The following is a 21,693-nucleotide window of genomic DNA, read 5'->3' on the forward strand; positions in this document are numbered from 1 at the left end:
TTAAGTAAATCAATTTACGCATAATAATCACAAAAGATTGGAATCGTAGACAGACTGTTTTTGTGACCTTGAGGAATTTACGATGCAGATAAGAAATTTTATGAGACTTTTGAGACAGCTTTAAGAATGATAAAATGAAGCTGCGTACGACGGTAAAGTGAAGTGAAGTGATATTAATACTTATGAGTAAAAGATTAATATTGATTTGATACAAAGAATATTGTATTCAGTTCCCTTATCTACTAATAGATGGCGTTGTGCGTCCGAGTCAGACTAATGTATTTAGTTCCTTCGTTGACTAATAGGTGGCGGTGTGCCGTTTATAAAATGGCGCTGTCAAGATTATTTTACAGATGTACTTAAGAGACCTCTGATTAAATATTTTAGGAGTTTAGGTTTAAATATACGAGTTAAGTGAACGTGTGTGTATTTCATTTTTAACACTTATGAATAGCTCGACAAGTACTACAACTAACAACTTAGAATTTACCACAAAACATTTTAAGCATTAACTCTACTCTTGCTTTAAACTAATTACTAAATTTTTAGTTATGTCTGACCAACAAAGCCAAAAACTTGATTATACTAAACTATGCCCAGTAGTGGAATATTATAGCCTGAATTAATCAAATCAATGAATGCTTTTCGACTTTTACGATTTTAATTTTTTTTTTGTTTTTTTTTTTTGTAAATATTTTAAGTCACCTCATCATACATTGAAGATAATATAAAACCTTCGCTCTAGATTGAATTAAAAAGTTAAGCTCTTTCTTATCTCCTGTACAGTAGAACAGTTTCCCAGCTGTGAGATATTTACATTATTTCTATCTATTTTTTATTGTTTTATGTATTGTAAATTTTATAAACGGTAATAATAATAAAAAAAATACGTCTCATTTTAGTTCATTCATAATATGCTCACGGAATGAAGTCCTAGTATGGAGTTATATCAGTAACTTTCTGTCACACGTTTATCTCGTAAAGTTGCTTCATAAAAAATATAGTACATTAGGCTAGAAAACAGTCGGAAGCGCGTTGATGACTTACGTTAGGGTGAGATCATACTGGTAATGTAAATGGAAAAATGTAGACGAATATTGATTTCCGTCAGACAGAAAATTACTTTTTATATGTAACTAGGTCGGCAAACAAGCATACGGCTCACCTAATGACAATCAACTACCGCAGCTTTTAGACACTTGTAACCCCAAAAGCATCGCAACCGCGTTTTCGACCCTACTCCCAATCCTCAAGAGCTCTGGTCACCTTATTCACCACAGGAACACAACACTGCTTGAAATAAGTACTATTTAGACGTTATTGTAATGAAAAATATATCAGACTTATTTTCGAGTCTAAAGGCACTGTACGTCTAGTCATAGTGTAACTAAGTCTAATAGAACTGATCGACCATTTCAAAATGTATATTCTCAGCAAACGCTGCATTAACGCGAGCGTTTTGCTCATTGCATTTAATTTGATTTTCCGTTTCACTTAGTTGATCTTGTTATATGACTCACAATATACTATTATAACTATTCATGTTATTTAAAGCACTTTGAATTTGTTTCTGCTATTCTGATGTAGTGCTGATAAACGTTCTTTTAATGTTGATGGGTCACATTTAAATCTTTTACACACAATCCACAATATAAAAAAAATGTACTTATGTCATTGAGTATAACAGATACGTCATTATAGGTATATGCAACACATTAAACAAAACTAAACAACATAAATAATTTTTTTGCATAAATTTATAATTATATATATTTCTTCTGATCTGATTCTGAGTCTTTCTTCTGTTTTGACTAGCTTGTTGGCGCAGTTTGTAGTGGCCCTGCTTTGTGAGCCGCGGGTTGCGGGTTCGATTCCCGCCCGAGTCTGGGTGTAATATAGTATTTGTATTTATATATGTATTATATATATATATATATATATATATATATATATATATATATATAGTTATAGCAGTCGGCTGTTATCTATAACACAAGCATTAAGTTGCTTACCATAGGAACAGACGGTCGTGTGTGTATGTCATATGAAAAAAAAAGGGTGAATGTTTTGTGGGTTCTCTGTTTACTTAAATGTCTATGTAGAACCATTGGTCTGCTTGGTATCCTGAGCACCTAATAAACCATTTTTACTTTTAGTAAAAAATAACGAACATCAAACGATAGTGTCCTCAACCTCGAGTACGTTTAGCAAATCAAGTTTGTATCTTTTTTGTATACATTTATATAATATTACAGTTCACTCATAATAAGTTTGCATTCCGTAACACAGGTTTTCCTAGTATGGCACCAGTAGCGTCCTAAATTAAATATATACAAAATGTAAATATTTTTATTTGGAAAAAAATAAAGTATTATTTATTATTATTACATCCCATTAAAGTAGATCTAATAAAAAATCATTACTTGAATAATATATCAAAGGATAAAATTTTTATTTATATTTCAAATTCCAGCTTTACATTTTTTTGAAGGTTAACCTATTTAAATGGAGGGTATATAGTAAACGACATTAGCCCCACGCTCTGACCTTAATAGGCCAATCTGGTCAAGTTCCCTTTTATTTTTACGTAGCTCTAAAAGCTAGCGTCAAGTTGACTCGAATGTTTCTAAGCACGGAAGTGAAGTCTAGAATGCCAAGTAAGTATGCCTGGCATTGTTTGATGTGAACAGGTCCTTATGAACGTAAAAAGGGTCACTAAATGCGACGTGATTAAGAATTTAAGAAACGGCACATTTTTTTTTATATAATATATCACGAGTTTCGGGATTTTACGTTTTATTCTAATTTTACGTTTTGTTTAAAATATTAATTGGCTTTTTATTCAAGTTAGTGAGTTTTAAATATTTATGTAAACATAATTAAATAAAATATATCTATATATATAGTTATTTACACGTATATAAACGTACGCCAATAAAGTGTAAGACATTTTAAAAACAGGCAGTTGTTGAAAAAGTGTAAATCTTTACTAATCAAGACACTGGTGATGGATTAGAAGGTAAAAATGAAATATTTAAAAAGTTTAAAGTAGGAAAAAACTACTCTTTGATTAATTGGGGAAAAGCGATAAGAACATACCAAACAATCTGATACACTATCGATATTAAATCATTTATATTAAGTATAGTGTACTGTGTGGCTACGGTACTAAAGAATTTAGCCACCCCCTCTCTTCCCGTGGGTGTAGTAAGAGGCGACTAAGGGACATCACAGTTTCACTACCACCTTGGAACTTAAAAAGCCGACCGGTGGCGGGATAACCATCAAACTGCTGGCTTTGAAATACACAGGCCGAAAACGGGCAGCAGCGTCTTCGGTGCGACAAAGCCAGTACTGCGGTCACCAACCCGCCTGCCCAGCGTGGTGACTATGGGCAAAACACATGAGTTCACGTTATGTTTGGCGTAAACTTGTGGAGGCCTATGTCCAGCAGTGGACTGTATAGGCTGTAATGATGATGATGATAGTATACTTAAGTATTTGAAAAAAGAAATTACACAGTAAATCTCTCGCATTAGAAAACAAAGACGTAAAACACTTCAAAAATAAGATTTACTTAATAATATAAGAATTAAGGTTAAAAAAAAAACAGATTTCTCGAATCCCACTAAGCTCTATCAAGAGAGGAATCGACTAGGATCAGGACGTCACACGCTTTTCCCTCTAACCTAAAATATTCGCGAAACCATCAAAGTTATGGCAACAAATGGTACAAATAAATTACAAACATTTTCTATCCTCGAAGGATAGGTAGGATAGACAATCTCGTTTTGATCTTATAAACCTATTCTGCTTCTACTTCGATGAGACTTTGCCAAATATTTTAGGTGGCTAATATCGCAAGCTTTGTTTACTAAAATAACATATACATAAATGATATAAATAGAACGTAAGAGTGATCTTGATGTATAAACTTGACTTTATAAGTCAAATTAATTTTAACTGACGAAAAGCGAGTAAGAAATAACCTACTCAAAACCTGGAGCAGCCTAACTGGGAACCTCGACCTTACAGAAGATCACAGCTCAATATCAACAGCTCTGCCTACAAGCTATATTCATTTTACATAAACAATGGCTGCCAAAACTTCGTATTTCGTAAAAAAAAAAAATTGTTTTGCTAATGTTGCAACTTTCCAAAAATAATAGTATGTAAATCAGCGAATATTCTTATACGATTAATTCTCTCGATTTATTTATCTTGTATTTGTCACCTTGTTTCAAAAGAACGCAATGATGGAATTGTTGTTAAATAATTGTGTTTGCTCGCAAACGAAAAAAAAAACCGACTTCAATTACATCGACAAGTAGTACAACGTAGATCGACGAAAACATAGTCAAGCAACTACGCGTTATCAAAGATTACTCAAAAAGTAGTTATCAGATCTCAATAAAATTTATATGTGACCACATGATAAACATCAGCTTTCGATTAAATTAAAAATTATCAAAATCGGTACACCCAGTAAAAAGTTATTACGGATTTTCGAGAGTTTCCCTCGATTTCTCTGGGATCCCATCATCAGATCCTGGTTTCCTTATCACGGTACTAAACTAGGGATATCCCCTTTCCAACAAAAAAAGAATTATCAAAATCGGTACCTCCAGTAGAAAGTTATGCGGTATAATACAACGTAGGTCGACGAAACAAGCGTCAAGTAAAAACGCATTATTAGATATAACTCGAAAAGTAGTTGTTAGATCTCAAATAAATTTAAATGGAACCAATTGGCACACACCACCTTTCGATTAAAACAAAATTTGTCGAAATCGGTCTACCCGGTCAAAAGTTCTGATGTAACATAAAAAAAAAAAAAAAAAAAAAAAAGTCGAATTGAGAACCTCCTCCTTTTTTGGAAGTCGGTTAAAAAAATTGCAACTGCCTCAATTACAGATACCTATTTAATAGTAATTAATAAAAAAAAACTTCTTATGCAAGTACAATCACGACTATTGTCTTTGAAGTGAAGAATAAAAAAAAAATCACTAAAATCAAAATTATATTTAGCTATCAATGCCCGTTATCACAAAAGACTGCACAAAAAGAAATATCAAATTTGTCCAATAACTTAAGAACAACCTTTAGCTTTTTTTCTGGTAAAATTTATTGGAATAGATAATAAAAATTCACATCGGAGATATCGACTAGGTCGAAGTGATTTGAAAGATATTTTATATAACAAGAATTGTATTTGGAAAGTATATCGATATAACTGAATAACACCTTCTGTATTAAATTTTAAAAATAAATTTATTAAGCTAATTTCATATTTGTGCTGTGTGGGGACGGTAATAAAGAATATATTCCCTCTTTCTCTTCCCGTGGGTATCGTAAGAGGCAATTAAGGGATAGTTCCACTACCACCTTGGAACTTATAAAGCCGCCCGATGGCGGGATAACCATCCAACTGCTGGCTTTCAAATACACAGGCCGAAGACGGGCAGTAGCGTCATCGGTGCGATAAAGCCAGCCCTGCGGTCACCAACCCGCTAGCCCAGCGTGGTGAGTATGGGCAAAACATACGAGTTCATGCCATTATGTCTGGCGCGAACTTGGGGAAGCCTATGTCCAGCAGTGGACTGCGGTAGGCTGAAGTGAATTTCATATTTTAATTCATTTTATTGACCAGCACTGATTACGCTTTAAAAATTCTTATTTTTTTTAAAAGACGAAGTTTATTTTAATGATCCAGTATAATTTGGCATCAGTTCAAATTGCTTTAATCCTTGAATACGGTTTTTAAGCAGAGGTTTTGATTCAAAATATATACCTATATATATACAACATTCTATCAAGCCGGTTAATTTCGTACCACCGTTTTTTTGTGAATATATCGACTTTTATACGAAGAGATAAAGAAAATAATTATTAGTCTTGATGCAGTATGATTATCTATACCAATAAATAAAATTGGAGTGTCTGTTAGTAATATTAAAAAAAACCATTTTTACTATATGCGTATTGTATATGCGTGGATGTGTACACGTTACTTATACCAAAATAACATTTTTTACAATTTTTGTCTGTCTGTCTGTCTTTCTGTCTGTCTGTTTGTTCGTTCCGGCTAATCTCTGAAACGGCTGGACCGATTTCAACGGGACTTTTACTGGTGGATAACTGATGTAGTAAAGAGTAACTTAGGCTACTTTTGTTTTAGAAATTTATTTATTTTATAACTCTGAGAACTGAACAAAATTTTTTGTTAAATTCCACGTGGACGAAGTCATGAGCACTTCTAGTATATTATTACATCTTGTCGATTTATTTTTATTAATTCAGGTATTGACACACTTAAGCAGATCGTTGGTATGTTTATAGAAAGCTTGTTTATCGAATATTGTAATAGTCTATTTTACATCACACTAGCTGACCTGGCGAACTTCGTATCACCTTATTTTTTTCTGAAATATAATAATAACATAATATATCAAAATAAAATATAGCCTATCTTTTAAGTTGGATCAAACTGTACACGGTGTGCAAATTTGACTAAAATCGGTTAAGTAGTTTAGGAGTCCATTGAGGACAAACATTGTGACACGAGATTTATATATATTAAGATTGTGCTGTAGGAGCTAAACAGTAAATATGAATATTAATACAAGAGTAGTGACGTACGCAACTACTTTTTACTAAAAATACCATTAACAGAAATTACAGCAACGATTTTGGTATTAATAACTTAAAGATTAAACGACGTAAAAAAGTCTTTAATACAGCGAAAAAATAAATTCAGAAAAATCTTCCCACAATCTAGTTTTAAATCAAACGATCTTTCCTTTAAGAAAGTTAAAGTACACGAAACTAATCTCATTAGTGATTTCTTCGCAGATATCTCTAGTTAAAAATCCTCGGATAAATTCCGCAAAGAAAATGGACGATTTAAAAAAATATATATCCTCGTCCAATATTGAAACGTGGCACTGTAATTAACTTAACCAACAATGCCCTTAATAGCTTCGAACACACTATTTCAACTAATACGAGGTCTTTAGGGGTTCTGTCGTTTAAGATAACGATACTAGTACAAAACGAACTCGTTTTACCCAATTGATCTAATGTTGCCGATCTAATTGTAGATTTAGGTAATTAGGAAAATTTACGATTTAATGAAATACTGCCTATTTTTAATTTAAAATATGTTAAGAAACTTATTGGTTACAAATTAAATTATGGTTTACAATTTTAAAGTAACATAGTTATATATAACGGTTAAAAATATATTAAAATATTAGTAAAAATATTTAAGACCCGTCTGGTACATTGTTGCCATATAGTTCAATTAACATCGGCGATAACAGGATCAATTACCACTTAGAACTCTCGCTTAGACAAAATTACCTTATAGTTTCAAAGTTTATTTATTTAATACTTTATGGCACATTTAAAAATGGCATAAGAAAATAACAATAACTATTATAACTAAAAAAAGTTAATTATATAATATATTATAAATAGTATTCGTAAATTAAATTAAATTCATTTAACTCAACATACAACAAAAAAGTTTGTCCTTGTACCTAAACCACACAAAATTTTTCAGGGCATATAAGTCCCTCGAACACGCTTATTAAAATCAACACTAGATTTGTTAAAAACCTATATCTCTCCAATATAAAAGTAAGAAGCCTATGTTCAAGAGTAATACGATCAAAAATATCTTTATTGTTCCTGCACGTAACTGTAAATCTCTCAGTAAGTCACAGTAGGCCTTTGACCGGATAGCACAAGTGCACAAAATCCCCTATCACGCTCCGGTGAGTCTTTCAGATGCGGTTTAAAATTTACAGCTACCGTGAAATGCAAACGTCCTTAAACGTTACTAGTTTTAATTCGGGTTTCTATGTTTATATACATAATTATGTGTATTAGCATAAATAGTACGCAAAAAAGCCTATTACACCTACGCCTTTAGTACCTAATTTTAAAATGCTATGTTAAAGAACACAGGATTTTTTTTTATCTGTACTTTGTTGTGGTCATCTTGTTCATTCATTTTTTAATATATTTTTATGAATTTTAATTTTATATCAGAGAAATAATTTCATATTCAGCAGAAAAACCTTGAATTGCGTTTGATTTACTAGCAACTATTCTTGAGAGGATAGTCAGATCAGCAGCATACATTTACAAAACCACCAAGGCAATATACACATTTGCGTGAGTGCTCATTAGTTAAATTATGAAGCAAAATATAATTATTAAAACCCACCTTTTTTGAATTCTATATATGTTTATTTTATGTAGTAGATTATGAACAAATAATATACTACACTACGAAATACATGAAACATGTAAATGAATTATTAGAGAGTTGGTGAAATACGAAAAATATTAAAACTCAAGTCAAGCAAAAAAAGACAGTTTCCAATATTAATTATAATCTTGGAAATTTCTAATACAAAGCAACAAATGTAATTCTAAATTTCTTTTATATTTTGTCTTGTAGCATTGAACACATTTTTCGCCGGAAGCGGACGGCACAAAATTGTCATATTAGATTCACGTCATTTTATACATGTTTCTGAAAGCCTTTGTATGTTCGCATATTTATAATGTACAATATTCATAGATATTTTATATTGATCTATACGGAGATATTAAACCTAAAAAAAATAATATGCTTATCGTGCTTATTGTCAGCTGTATAATGTACATTTTTGCCAAAGAATTTCAAAAATGATGCCTACGTCTTAAGAACGAAAAAATCCAATGCCCGGTACCTGTTAGACTATGGCATACCGTGATTGTGACTGTATATACAAAAATTGCCTATGCCTATATATATAAGGAATATTCCCACCAAATTCCAAGTCTCTAAGCCTTATGGTTCCAAAGATATCGTGATGAGTCAATATAGTGGTGGAAATCTCTTATACATAGAGATATATGTATAGGAATACGCAAATTGACAGCTGTAAGATCGTAATATTTGTTATTAGCTGTCTTGGTAATGAATTCACAAGCTGCGTGCAATTATTATAGCTCCTGGGGTCATTGTCGGTAGGGTCGGCAACGCGTTTGCGATACATTTGTTGTTCCAGGTTCTATAAGCTACGGTAACCGCGGAGTACAGGTGAACAGTACGCTTGTTGACAACCCAGTTGTAACCAAAAAATAAAAAGCGTGCTTTAGACTACACGACTGAAGTAATACTTCTTTAGCAATAGGCCTGTACAAAAAGGCTGCACTGTGTTTTAGATATACGAAACGTAACTGGCTGTGAGATAAAGAGAGAAGAAATTTTGACTATCAATTATTTAAATAGTTTTGGATTTTTTAATGATGGTGTCTATGAAAAGGTTAAAAAAGAGTATAAACAACCGCTGTGATGTAACAATCGTTCTGGTGTAGTGGCGCATGTAGTCGCCTAAACATCGACTGTATGTGGGTACAAATATTTCTTTCCGGTTTAAATTTCTGTCCTTGTTTCCGATCGTGCATCGGAGAGCACGTAATCTCGTCGGTCCTGGTTGTTATAGTAACGATAGCTCCAATCCTTCTCCTAGAGAAAGAGGCCTATGTCCAGCAGTGGAATATTACAGACTGAAGCATAAAAAAGAGGTTGATATACAAGTTTTTTAAACAAATCCGAGTTTGTAAATAATTATTTTCGTCGATCAAAGCTAAGTACGGTGATGTATAATGTTACCAAGGCATGGGTTATGTAAAGGGTTAAACAGGGTATGCGAGCGCGTTGATGTAATTATGTTACTTGATCGAAAAATCTGTTTCATCCCTAGAGAAGAATAGTGGCATTTGTCTTCGACATTTAAAATATACCTGTTTTGAAATCGCATTTGTTTTCATTTTGAGAATTGTTTTTTTTTTGGAATATCGATACAAAATCAATTATATACATATATATTTAATAAAACACTTTTTTCGGATTTTATCGCGGTTTATTGTTAACTTTTGATTCCCGACGTTTCGGATACTTTACAGCAACCATGGTCACGGGAGGACTGAGGTGTCAGACGTCCCAACGTTACAAAGTTATTCGAAACTACCCGACATACATCAATATCTTATATAGTCCTATCTACGCAGAATGTGCTAATTGAGTCTTTAATCTGTGGTGAATTATGCTTGGTTTTTGATTTAATTATATTAATAATGGGGTCCCAAGCAGGTGGTAATTGCCAGCCATCTTCTCTATTGAAATTTGGATGTTTTTTAATTTCAATAGCCTCACGGATCATCCTTGGTTGGAATCGGTGTTCTTTTGCGAGGATCTGTGGTTTATCGAATCTAATATAATGGCTAGCTGTGTCTAGACTGTGTTCACAGATTGCGGACTTAGTATAGCGACGATGTTTTAAGTCAGCTATATGTTCCTTAACGCGAGTTTTGATCGATCGTTTTGTTTGTCCTATATAAGAGAGACCACAGTCACAATCAAGCTTGTATACTCCTGCATCTTGTAAGGGTATATGACACTTGACAGATGGTAAAAATTGACTTATCGTTTTTGGCGGCTTGAAAAAAGTTTTTATAGAAGCTCGCTTTAAGATGAAGCCAATCTTGTCAGTGACCCCTTTCATAAAAGGTAGCACAGCAGGTACTCGTTCGACGGTGGCTGGTTTCATACGTTCACTGCGATGAGGACGCGGTACCCGAAGCTTGTTGTCTCGCAGTACTTGCTTGACATGTTGAAGTTCGGTCTCCAGGTGTCGCTCATCGCAGATCCCTCGTGCTCTCTGAAACAAAGATTTACCCACGGTAGCTAACTGTGTAGGATGATGGTGTGATTCGCCGTTTAACGGTTCTTCGTGCGGATAAGGGTAATGCAACGGTTGTGATGGATACGTCAGATTACAATGATAAAATTCAACAACTATTATCGGATGAAAGCACTTACACAAATATCAAAGCCGATCCAACTAACAAGGTTTTGAAAATTACTACTAATCTAATCAAAAAGTACTCCGAGTCGTTGAATCTAGACGTCAAATCTTTGATTCCTTCTTGTCCAAAACCACCTAAGCTGTATGGTTTGCCAAAAATACACAAGGCTGATGCTCCACTCCGTCCAATTGTCAGCCAGATCGACTCACCAACCTACAGACTGGCTAAACATGTTGCCCATGTACTTTCGCCACTGCGTGGACAAACCAGAGCACATACACGGGATTCGTACCACTTTGTTAATGAGATCAAACATCTACATCTCAGTGACAATGAAACTATGGTTAGTTTTGATGTGCAATCACTCTTTACATGCTTACCGGTTGAAGATTGCATTAGTATTGTGTCAAGAAAGCTGAAGGAAAATGACATGCCGATAGAATATGCTGACCTTCTCAAGCATTGCCTTACATCTGGCTACATGTTGTGGAATAATCAGTTCTACAAGCAAGTAGATGGCGTAGCGATGGGTTCACCAGTATCCCCCGTTGTTGCCGACATATTTATGGAGGACTTCGAGGAAACTGCTCTGCGTACCTCGCCCATAACACCCAGGTTCTACAAACGGTATGTAGATGATACTTTCACAATATTACCATCTGATAAAGTATCCATATTCTTACAACATCTTAACTCCATAAATTCCAAAATTCAATTCACAATGGAGTTGGAGGCAAATAAATCTTTAGCTTTCTTAGATGTATTAGTCATCCGTAATCCCAACAATACCTTAAGCCATACAGTGTATACAAAGCATACCCATACGGATAGGTACTTAAACGGCGAATCACACCATCATCCTACACAGTTAGCTACCGTGGGTAAATCTTTGTTTCAGAGAGCACGAGGGATCTGCGATGAGCGACACCTGGAGACCGAACTTCAACATGTCAAGCAAGTACTGCGAGACAACAAGCTTCGGGTACCGCGTCCTCATCGCAGTGAACGTGTGAAACCAGCCACCGTCGAACGAGTACCTGCTGTGCTACCTTTTATGAAAGGGGTCACTGACAAGATTGGCTTCATCTTAAAGCGAGCTTCTATAAAAACTTTTTTCAAGCCGCCAAAAACGATAAGTCAATTTTTACCATCTGTCAAGTGTCATATACCCTTACAAGATGCAGGAGTATACAAGCTTGATTGTGACTGTGGTCTCTCTTATATAGGACAAACAAAACGATCGATCAAAACTCGCGTTAAGGAACATATAGCTGACTTAAAACATCGTCGCTATACTAAGTCCGCAATCTGTGAACACAGTCTAGACACAGCTAGCCATTATATTAGATTCGATAAACCACAGATCCTCGCAAAAGAACACCGATTCCAACCAAGGATGATCCGTGAGGCTATTGAAATTAAAAAACATCCAAATTTCAATAGAGAAGATGGCTGGCAATTACCACCTGCTTGGGACCCCATTATTAATATAATTAAATCAAAAACCAAGCATAATTCACCACAGATTAAAGACTCAATTAGCACATTCTGCGTAGATAGGACTATATAAGATATTGATGTATGTCGGGTAGTTTCGAATAACTTTGTAACGTTGGGACGTCTGACACCTCAGTCCTCCCGTGACCATGGTTGCTGTAAAGTATCCGAAACGTCGGGAATCAAAAGTTAACAATAAACCGCGATAAAATCCGAAAAAAGTGTTTTATTAAATGAGTAAAATTCGCGTAAACATTAGAAAACAATATATACATATATAATTATTAATTAATATTTAATATAAGAAAATAGGTTTAATAAAACACTTTATTAAACTTATTTTCTTCACGAATATATTTCTTAATATAAATATCATATGAGTACCTATTATTTTCAGTGTTTCATAATGTCTTATTTTTTAAAAGAAATAAAACCTGAGTAATGTTAAGCCTAACACGACAATAATAAATAACTTCTACTTTAAATCTTATTAATTTAAATTGTCTCAAAAAATATCGATAACATATCAAAAGTAATTGTGTTACATTTTTTTATATTTATAATTTTACGCAAATTACGTAGTACTATGATATGGGGATTGTCTACGTTGCATTTCATTCTATATTATTTACTGAGTAAAAGTGTCAATGCAGCAACGGCGTAATGTTCTCACGGATTTAGCTCTAATAATTATTTTTTGTAAAAGCGATCATTCCATATTCCCACATCGAAGTGGAATCATCGTTTATAGGTTTAATTGTTTTAATTAAAATATTAATAAAGTTAGTTTAAAAGTAATTTCGGTTTTTTTTCGATCTTCTGTCTGTCGCAAACGTAATTGGCGCAGTCGGTAGGATATTCGCGGGAGACTTCAAGACCATATCTCATATCGATAATCGCGTCGCGAGTCACCCGGGTGGCTATCAAGCACCGTTCCGGATATCCTGAATCTACGGACCTGCTGCAGACCAGAGGAAGAATCCGAAAATCGACTCACGGAGAAAACCAGAAATGCTGTATATGTAAGTACACTTGAACTATTCTCGTGTTGCTCCTTTAAATCTTAAACTTCAAGATTTATCATCCCAGAGCCTCTAGTTCGCGGGAGCCTGAATCGCGCCAGGCCCGCAGACAATTAGCAGATAATAATAGAGATATCGTACAGTTAGATAATTTAGAATTAGAAAGTTTAGAATTAAATAGTTTAATAATGACGCAATACAACCCAGACGAAATTTTCAAGGCCCTTCGTCTTGTCCCGGAATTTGACGGAAACCCTAACATCCTCACTCGGTTTATTAAAATCTGTGACTCCTTGGCTGCACAATACCTTAGCAATACACCCGGTAGCGAGTTTTCAAATCTTTGTTTAATTAATGGAATTCTAAATAAAATAACTGGGACCGCTGCATGTACTATTAATTCTAATGGTATACCCGAAAACTGGCTAGGCATAAGAACAGCCCTCATTAATAATTTCTCAGATCAGCGTGATGAAACCGCTTTATATAATGACCTCTCCATAGCAATTCAAGGCAACCGGACGCCACAAGAGTTTTATAATCATTGCCAAACTTTATTTAGCACCATTATGACTTACGTGACTTTACATGAAACTATACCGACCACAATTCAGGCAAAACGAGATCTTTACAAGAAAGTTACGATGCAGGCATATGTACGTGGATTAAAAGAGCCGCTAGGTTCCCGCATACGATGCATGCGCCCAGACACTATAGAGAAAGCTCTTGAATTCGTTCAAGAGGAGTTGAACGTTATGTATTTACAACAACGTGACTCCCAAAAAGTACCTTTAACCCCTAAAGTACCTTCTACATTACCCCCAATGGCTTTTACTCCTGCAAGACCGCATAATACCGCTATACCTAATTGGCCAGCCCCAATGAGTCAGCGCCCTACGGGACCCCCACCGCAACCTTTTAAATTCCCTATACCCGGACAGCATCAATCACGCATGCCAACTAACACACAAAGAATGTTCGCTGCACCTCCACCTAATTATAACCCCCGTAGTAACATCTTTAGACTACCACCCCGAAATAATCCACCTCAAGGTCCTCAACCTATGAGTGGTGTTCAACGTTTCACACCAAAAAATTTACCTTTAAATAATAATCCACAGCCATCGAATTATTTTAAACCGAGGGAAATGAATATCAATGAATGTGCAACATATGACGACTCGTATTACAGCTATTATCAACCGGAGTAAAATTACTATACAGACTATTACAATACTGAGCTTGCCCCCGGATTTTCCTATGACTTTAATAATTTTGATATGACTTCTGACGATAATTCCTGTGACTCTCAAAACCAAATAGCCACCGTTGACCAAGACCAGCAGGATTTTCACGAGGTTTCGACATTACAAAAACCAAAATAGAGTTAAATCTTCAGACTCAAAGACAACTTCCATATATACAGATAACGAATCCTCCGTTAAAATTTTTAATAGATACCGGTGCTAATCAATCTTTCATCAGTCCCGAGGCTGTAGAAAGATACTTCGCAGACTATCCATTAAATTTCGATCCGTTCGAAGTAACAAACATACACGCGACCACTAGAAATGATTATTCGATTACTTTGCCATGTTTCACAGAATTTAATGACGTCAACAGTATCAAGTTATTTGTATATCGTTTTCATGACTACTTTGACGGGCTAATAGGTTTAGATTTGTTAAGCAATTGGGAAGCTCGCATAGACCTAAAAGAAGGAAAATTATTAACAAAAAATGCGTCAAACCCTATCAAAATGTATAATTCGTGTAATGTAAATTTATACGAAGACATCATCCCCGCGGGAACTTCTAAAATTGTCCGTGTTCCCGTCAATATTATAGAAGGTGATGCTTTTATTAAAGAACAAGTGCTGTGTAACTGTATCATCCACGAATGCATTACTTCCGTAAAAAATAATCGTTGCTACTTAGAAATAGAAAATCCGACATCAAATGATATCATATTCTCGCTCGACCGGCCGGCCCACGCAGATTTATTTAACGCTGAGTGCACGAGTACTCAACAATTAACGACTCGAACACAAGACGTAATTTCACGCTTACGTACAGACCACCTAAACCCTGAGGAAAAGGCTAACCTCGTAGCTCTTTGTTCTCGTTACTCTGACGTATTTTATATTGATGGTGAAAGATTAACCTTCACAAATAAAATTAAACACCGAATTAGAACTACCGACGAAGTACCTGTACATGCCAAAAATTATCGTTATCCATTCGTACACCGACAGGAAGTTAAAACTCAGATAGAAAAAATGTTAGACCAGGGCATTATACGACCTTCTGAATCCGCCTGGAGCTCACCTATATGGGTTGTACCCAAAAAGGTAGATGCCTCCGGAAAACAAAAATGGCGCTTAGTAGTAGACTTTCGCAAGCTTAACGAAAAAACTTTAGACGACAAATACCCAATTCCCAATATTAATGACGTTCTTGACAAATTAGGAAAGTGACAATATTTTACCACCCTTGACTTAGCAAGTGGATTTTACCAAGTCGAAATGGATCCCCAAGACATATCGAAAACCGCGTTTAATGTTGAGCATGGGCATTTCGAATTTCTTCGGATGCCTATGGGATTAAAAAATTCTCCTTCCACGTTTCAACGTGTGATGGATAACGTTCTCAGAGGCCTTCAGAATGAAATTTGCTTAGTATATTTAGATGATATTATAGTTTTCAGCACATCCCTTCAGGAACATATAATAAATTTAGAAAAAGTTTTTCAGAGACTTCGAGAGTCAAATTTTAAAATTCAAATGGACAAGTCTGAATTTCTAAAGCTTGAAACAAGTTATCTCGGTCATATTATAAGTAAAGATGGTATAAAGCCTAATCCTGATAAAATTTCCGCTATAAAAAAATACCCCATTCCCAAAACTCCTAAAGAAATTAAACAATTTCTTGGCCTTCTCGGTTATTACCGAAAATTCATCCCTGACTTCGCGCGCGTAACTAAGCCACTCACTCAATGTCTTAAAAAAGGAAAAAAGATTGTTCATGACACTGATTATGTAAATTGTTTTGAGAAATGTAAAACTTTATTAACAAATGACCCTATCCTTCAATACCCTGACTTTACAAAGGAATTTAACTTGACAACTGACGCCTCTAATGTTGCCATTGGAGCCGTTTTATCACAAGGCCCTTTAAACTCTGACAAACCCATCTGTTACGCATCTAGAACCTTAAATGAAAGCGAGATGAATTACAGTACAATAGAGAAAGAACTTCTTGCCATAGTCTGGGCTACAAAGTATTTCAGACCTTATTTATTCGGACGAAAATTCAAAATTTTTACAGATCATAAACCTTTACAATGGTTAATGAACATGAAAGAACCAAATTCCCGACTTACGCGTTGGCGTCTAAGACTTAGTGAATATGACTTCACTGTAATATATAAAAAAGGAAAATCAAACTCAAATGCAGACGCTCTTTCCCGTATAGAAATCCATACAAAAGAAACATTGTCATTAATAGAGGAAATTGACGAACTTAATTCTTTACTCGGTAACCCATCGGAAACTATTCTTGCCCAAGCTAGCTCTTCTACGGAAACCGTTCACACAAGTGTAGAGAATCCAATTTTAGAAATCCCAATAACTGACGAACCTCTCAATAAATTTAGCCGACAGATATATTTCAACCTTGTGACCGACGTTAAGAAAAGACCCGTAGTTACCAAGCCCTTTGACACTCATACACGTATTAGTATCCAATTATCTGAATCAAATTTAGAAGAAGATGTGATAAATGCTGTAAAAGAGTATATTAGTCCTAAAATCAAAACTGCCATTTTAATAAATCCTCCTTTAGCTATGTATTCAATTATCCCGATTCTGCAAAGTAAATTCAAATGTTCCTCCTTCAATCTTGTTTTAGTTAAAACAGAATTAGAAAATGTTAAGGAATATTTGCGTCAACAAGAAATAATTCGTCATTATCACGATGGTAAAACTAATCATCGTGGAATTAATGAATGTTATTTAGCTTTGTCTCATAAGTATTATTGGCCAAAAATGAAAGAACATATAACAAAATTTATTAACGAATGTACTATTTGTGGCCAAGCCAAATACGACAGAAACCCACTTAGACCACAGTTCAATGTTGTTCCACCCGCTACCAAACCATTTGAAATAGTTCATATGGATTTGTTCACAGTTCAAAATGAAAAATACGTAACTTTCATTGATGTTTTCACTAAGTATGGCCAAGCTTACCATCTTCGCGACGGTACAGCTTTAAGTATACTACAAGCTTTATTACAATACAGTACTCACCACGGCATACCGGTTACTATAATTACTGACAATGGGACTGAATTCACTAACCAGTTGTTTATGGAATTTACCCGACTTCATAAAATTAACCACCATCGAATACTAGCTCATTCACCTAATGACAATGGTAACATAGAAAGATTCCACTCAACCCTTTTAGAACACCTAAGACTTCTCAAATTAAAACATAAAGACGAACCAATAATCAACCTTGTACCTTATGCTATAATAGCGTATAATAGTTCTATTCACAGCTTCACAAGATGTCGCCCCTTTGACTTATTGACTGGACACTTTGACCCTAGGGATTGCACAGACATAGACATAACGCAACAACTCTTACAACAATACACTCAAGTTCATAGAGATAAAATGAACCAGGTATACGACATCATTAATTCCTCGTCACTTTCAAATCGTACTGCGTTAATAGAGAAAAGAAATGAGACTCGCGAACCTGAAAAAGAGTACGCACCCCAACAATCAGTATTTATAAAAAACCCCCTTGCTAGTCGACAAAAGACTGCTCCACGATATACACATGACACAGTGTTAGCTGACTTACCCATTCATATTTATACCTCCAAGAAACGTGGCCCCATAGCGAAATCCCGACTGAAACGAGTTCCTAAAACAGCTAATTTGTTACAGGATCCTCCTTCTAACAATCCTCCCAATGACACAACTTCAGGAGATAAGACTTGAGAGCCTTAATGACGGACCAGGACTACTACCTTTCAAACTCGGATCCATGAAACTAACTACACACTATCATACATTTATACAGTATGTAAAATTGGACGACCTCGAAACTAATATTCATTCATTACAGACTCAACTGCTTGATTTTCGAAATCGAATGAGTAATGAAACCTATAACTTATACGAGATTCAAATTAACTATCTTGCTAACAAGCTTGGCAATGTTTTAAAACAATTACATTCTCTAGAGCCTAGTGGAATAAATAGAATGAAAAGAGGTCTTATAGACGGGTTAGGTTCTATGATAAAAAGTTTGACTGGTAACTTAGATCACGATGATGCGTTGAAATATAATGAGGCAATTAGAGTATTAGAAAATAATCAAATAAAGTTGTCATCTGAATTTAACAATCATATTAGTCTGAGCAAGGAATGGATGTTAAAACATGGAAATGTTATTAGACAGATAGTAGATAACCAGAAAAGAATAAATAAAACCTTAGAGTTAATATTACAAAATAAGGCAATACAAAGTTTAACAAGATACGCAAATTTTGCCCAACTTTTGTCATTAATTAGTGAAAACATAGAAGACTTATCTTTAGAATTATTAAGAATAGAAAATAGTTTAGCGTTTATCCATGCATCTAGTACACATCATTCAATGATAGACATAGATGTATTAGAATCTATGATTTTAAAGCTAAAGTCAATTTATTCAGAAGAACAAGTGTTAGATTTAGATCTTAGAGAATATTATAATGTCATTAAACCAGGGTCATATTTTGTGAATAAACAAATAGTTTTTATATTTAAATTTCCAATATATTCTAAAATAACTTATGATTTTTATAGACTATCAGTAGTACCGAATAAGCACGACCAGGCTCTAATCCCACCTTTTCCCTTCCTGGCAACAATCGAGATGTCGTTTGTGTACATGGAGGCTGAATGCCCGAAGTTAAAAAACTGGTACCTCTGTGAAATAGGAATTCATCATCAGCTTCACACCAAATCAGATTGTATTCACGAATTGATTACCAATCAAGCCTTACAAGAATCCTGCGAGTTCACCACAGTCACCTTAACTAGAGAAGCAATGGAGAAACTTGATGACCAACATTACGTCCTGTCCTTTCCTCGACAAACGAAAGCGCAGCTAATCTGTAACCAGAAGGACTATACAGTGCTGCAAGGAAGTTACCTAGCTACAATTCCCGTTGGATGTCGATTCAAATCGGAACAATTCGAAAACGATTCGTAAACGATTATAACGAAATCAAAGGACAACCTCTCAAATTTATGAAAATACCCTATAATTCCGAAAAGCAGGCTACCAAAGCAATTCACGTTAACCTGAAGACCATTGATCTCCAGGGACTACACAACATCCAGGACCAGCTTATGATACAAACTCCTATCCAAATTGACGAAGTACGGGAAAACACTTTATACCATACTACAATTCCGTTCTACAGTATACTATTGAGTGCAGGCGTACTTGGAATAATCGTGGCAACTCGACGTTATCTATGGAAACGTAACGACGTGAAAAGGAAGCAGCAGCCTTCGCCCGAGATCCTGCAAACATCTAGCAACCCTGATAATATTCCGGCAACATTTTCACTAAACGTGCTAAAATAGTCGCCGTTCTAAGGGGGGAGGAATTACGTAGTACTATGATATGGGGATTGTCTACGTTGCATTTCATTCTATATTATTTACTGAGTAAAAGTGTCAATGCAGCAACGGCGTAATGTTCTCACGGATTTAGCTCTAATAATTATTTTTTGTAAAAGCGATCATTCCATATTCCCACATCGAAGTGGAATCATCGTTTATAGGTTTAATTGTTTTAATTAAAATATTAATAAAGTTAGTTTAAAAGTAATTTCGGTTTTTTTTCGATCTTCTGTCTGTCGCAAACGTAATTCGCACATAGACAATAGTGTTTAATAATCTAAGTAATTTCGTCGTTATGTTTTGTTCAAAATTTTATATAAAAATTTTCATTAGTTGTCTACGTAAAGTAACAAAAGAGGCTTTTCTTAACATTCAAAAGAATTTTCAAAGTTCTAGTATCCGGCAAGACAAAATAATGAGAACAATTACACAATGCACATCGTCTGACAACTAGACTTTAGTTTGCAAATACTTCTAAATTAAAGTCGAATTTTAAAAATATTTTAAAATCTTATTTTTACATTTTGTTCTCTCTTTTTGGTTGTTTCCAAACAGTTGTAAGTCGTTTTTTAAAGATAGAACCGAATCGTTAAAAAAAAAACAACTGTACAACTAAACACACACACACACACACACACACACACATACACACATACACGCATGTATGCACATATATACGTGTGTATTACGCTTCAGCCTGTAATATCCCACTACTGGGCATAGGCCTCTTTCCCCATGTAGGAGAAGGATTAGAGCTTAATCCACCACGCTGCTCCAATGCGGGTTGGCGGATATATTCCCTACTATGAGTAACGATCGCTATCAGGTGTACATGATAACAACCGGGACCGACGGCTTAACGTGCTCTCCGAGGCACGGTGGGGAGATCCCACAAGGACTGCACAAATACCCAGACCACGGCAAACACCTGTATGGCCAATACAAATGTTTGTCATGTGCGGGGATCGAACCCGCAACCGCCAGCACAACAGGTACAATCCATGGCTGTAACCGTTGCGCCAACTCGGGGCTGTGTGACGTAAAAAATGCATTCAATTAAGCCGTCATATATTATATAATTTTAATAATTAATAAATTTACAAAAAAAGCAAAGGTAATTTTTTAGTTGTTGGAGGAAGTCGATGGAGGAAGCAATTATCTACAAAATGATATATATATATTCTTAGGAATAATTGTGAGCTTTTTTCTAAAATGGTAGGTAAACTTAGCGTTTTAATATATATATATATATATATATATATATATATATATATATATATATATATATATATATATATATATATATATATATATATATATATATATATATATATATATATATATATGATACTCATACATCTCTCAAATTTATTTATATTTGCAAATTATTTTTGTGTCAATTAATATTTAAATGAAATTTTTACCTTTCGTGTTCATTAAAAATGCATTCAATTAAGCATTTGCTGCCTACCTACATACGAGTATTTCGTACTGTCATATACACCGAAAATTCCCAAAAAAAAATTTTAACCGTTTATTAAATAATTTAAATTTAAAAGCAATGTAAATATTGATTGTTTAATTTTTAACGTATATCCTTGTATTTCAGAT

The 21,693-nt window shown here is 34.6% G+C and overlaps 1 protein-coding gene across 1 annotated transcript; it reads left to right on the plus strand.

Annotated features, from left to right (window-relative positions):
- Positions 1–10,822: 10,822 nt before the first annotated feature.
- Positions 10,823–14,599, plus strand: LOC123661196. The gene is made up of 2 exons (XM_045596182.1): positions 10,823–12,415; positions 13,442–14,599. The coding sequence occupies exons 1-2, from the start codon at positions 10,823–10,825 to the stop codon at positions 14,597–14,599; spliced, it is 2,751 nt and encodes a 916-aa protein (XP_045452138.1).
- Positions 14,600–21,693: the final 7,094 nt, after the last annotated feature.

Source organism: Melitaea cinxia, chromosome 16 (genome assembly GCF_905220565.1).
Source record: "Melitaea cinxia chromosome 16, ilMelCinx1.1, whole genome shotgun sequence".
NCBI lineage: Eukaryota > Metazoa > Arthropoda > Insecta > Lepidoptera > Nymphalidae > Melitaea > Melitaea cinxia.

Coding starts and splice junctions, on each gene's coding strand:
- LOC123661196 (XM_045596182.1), top strand. CDS start 10,823: ATGGATACGTCAGATTACAATGATAAAATTCAACAACTATTATCGGAT. Junction 12,416..13,441: donor TTAAAGACTCAATTAGCACA/TTCTGCGTAGAT, acceptor TTAAACTTCAAG/ATTTATCATCCCAGAGCCTC.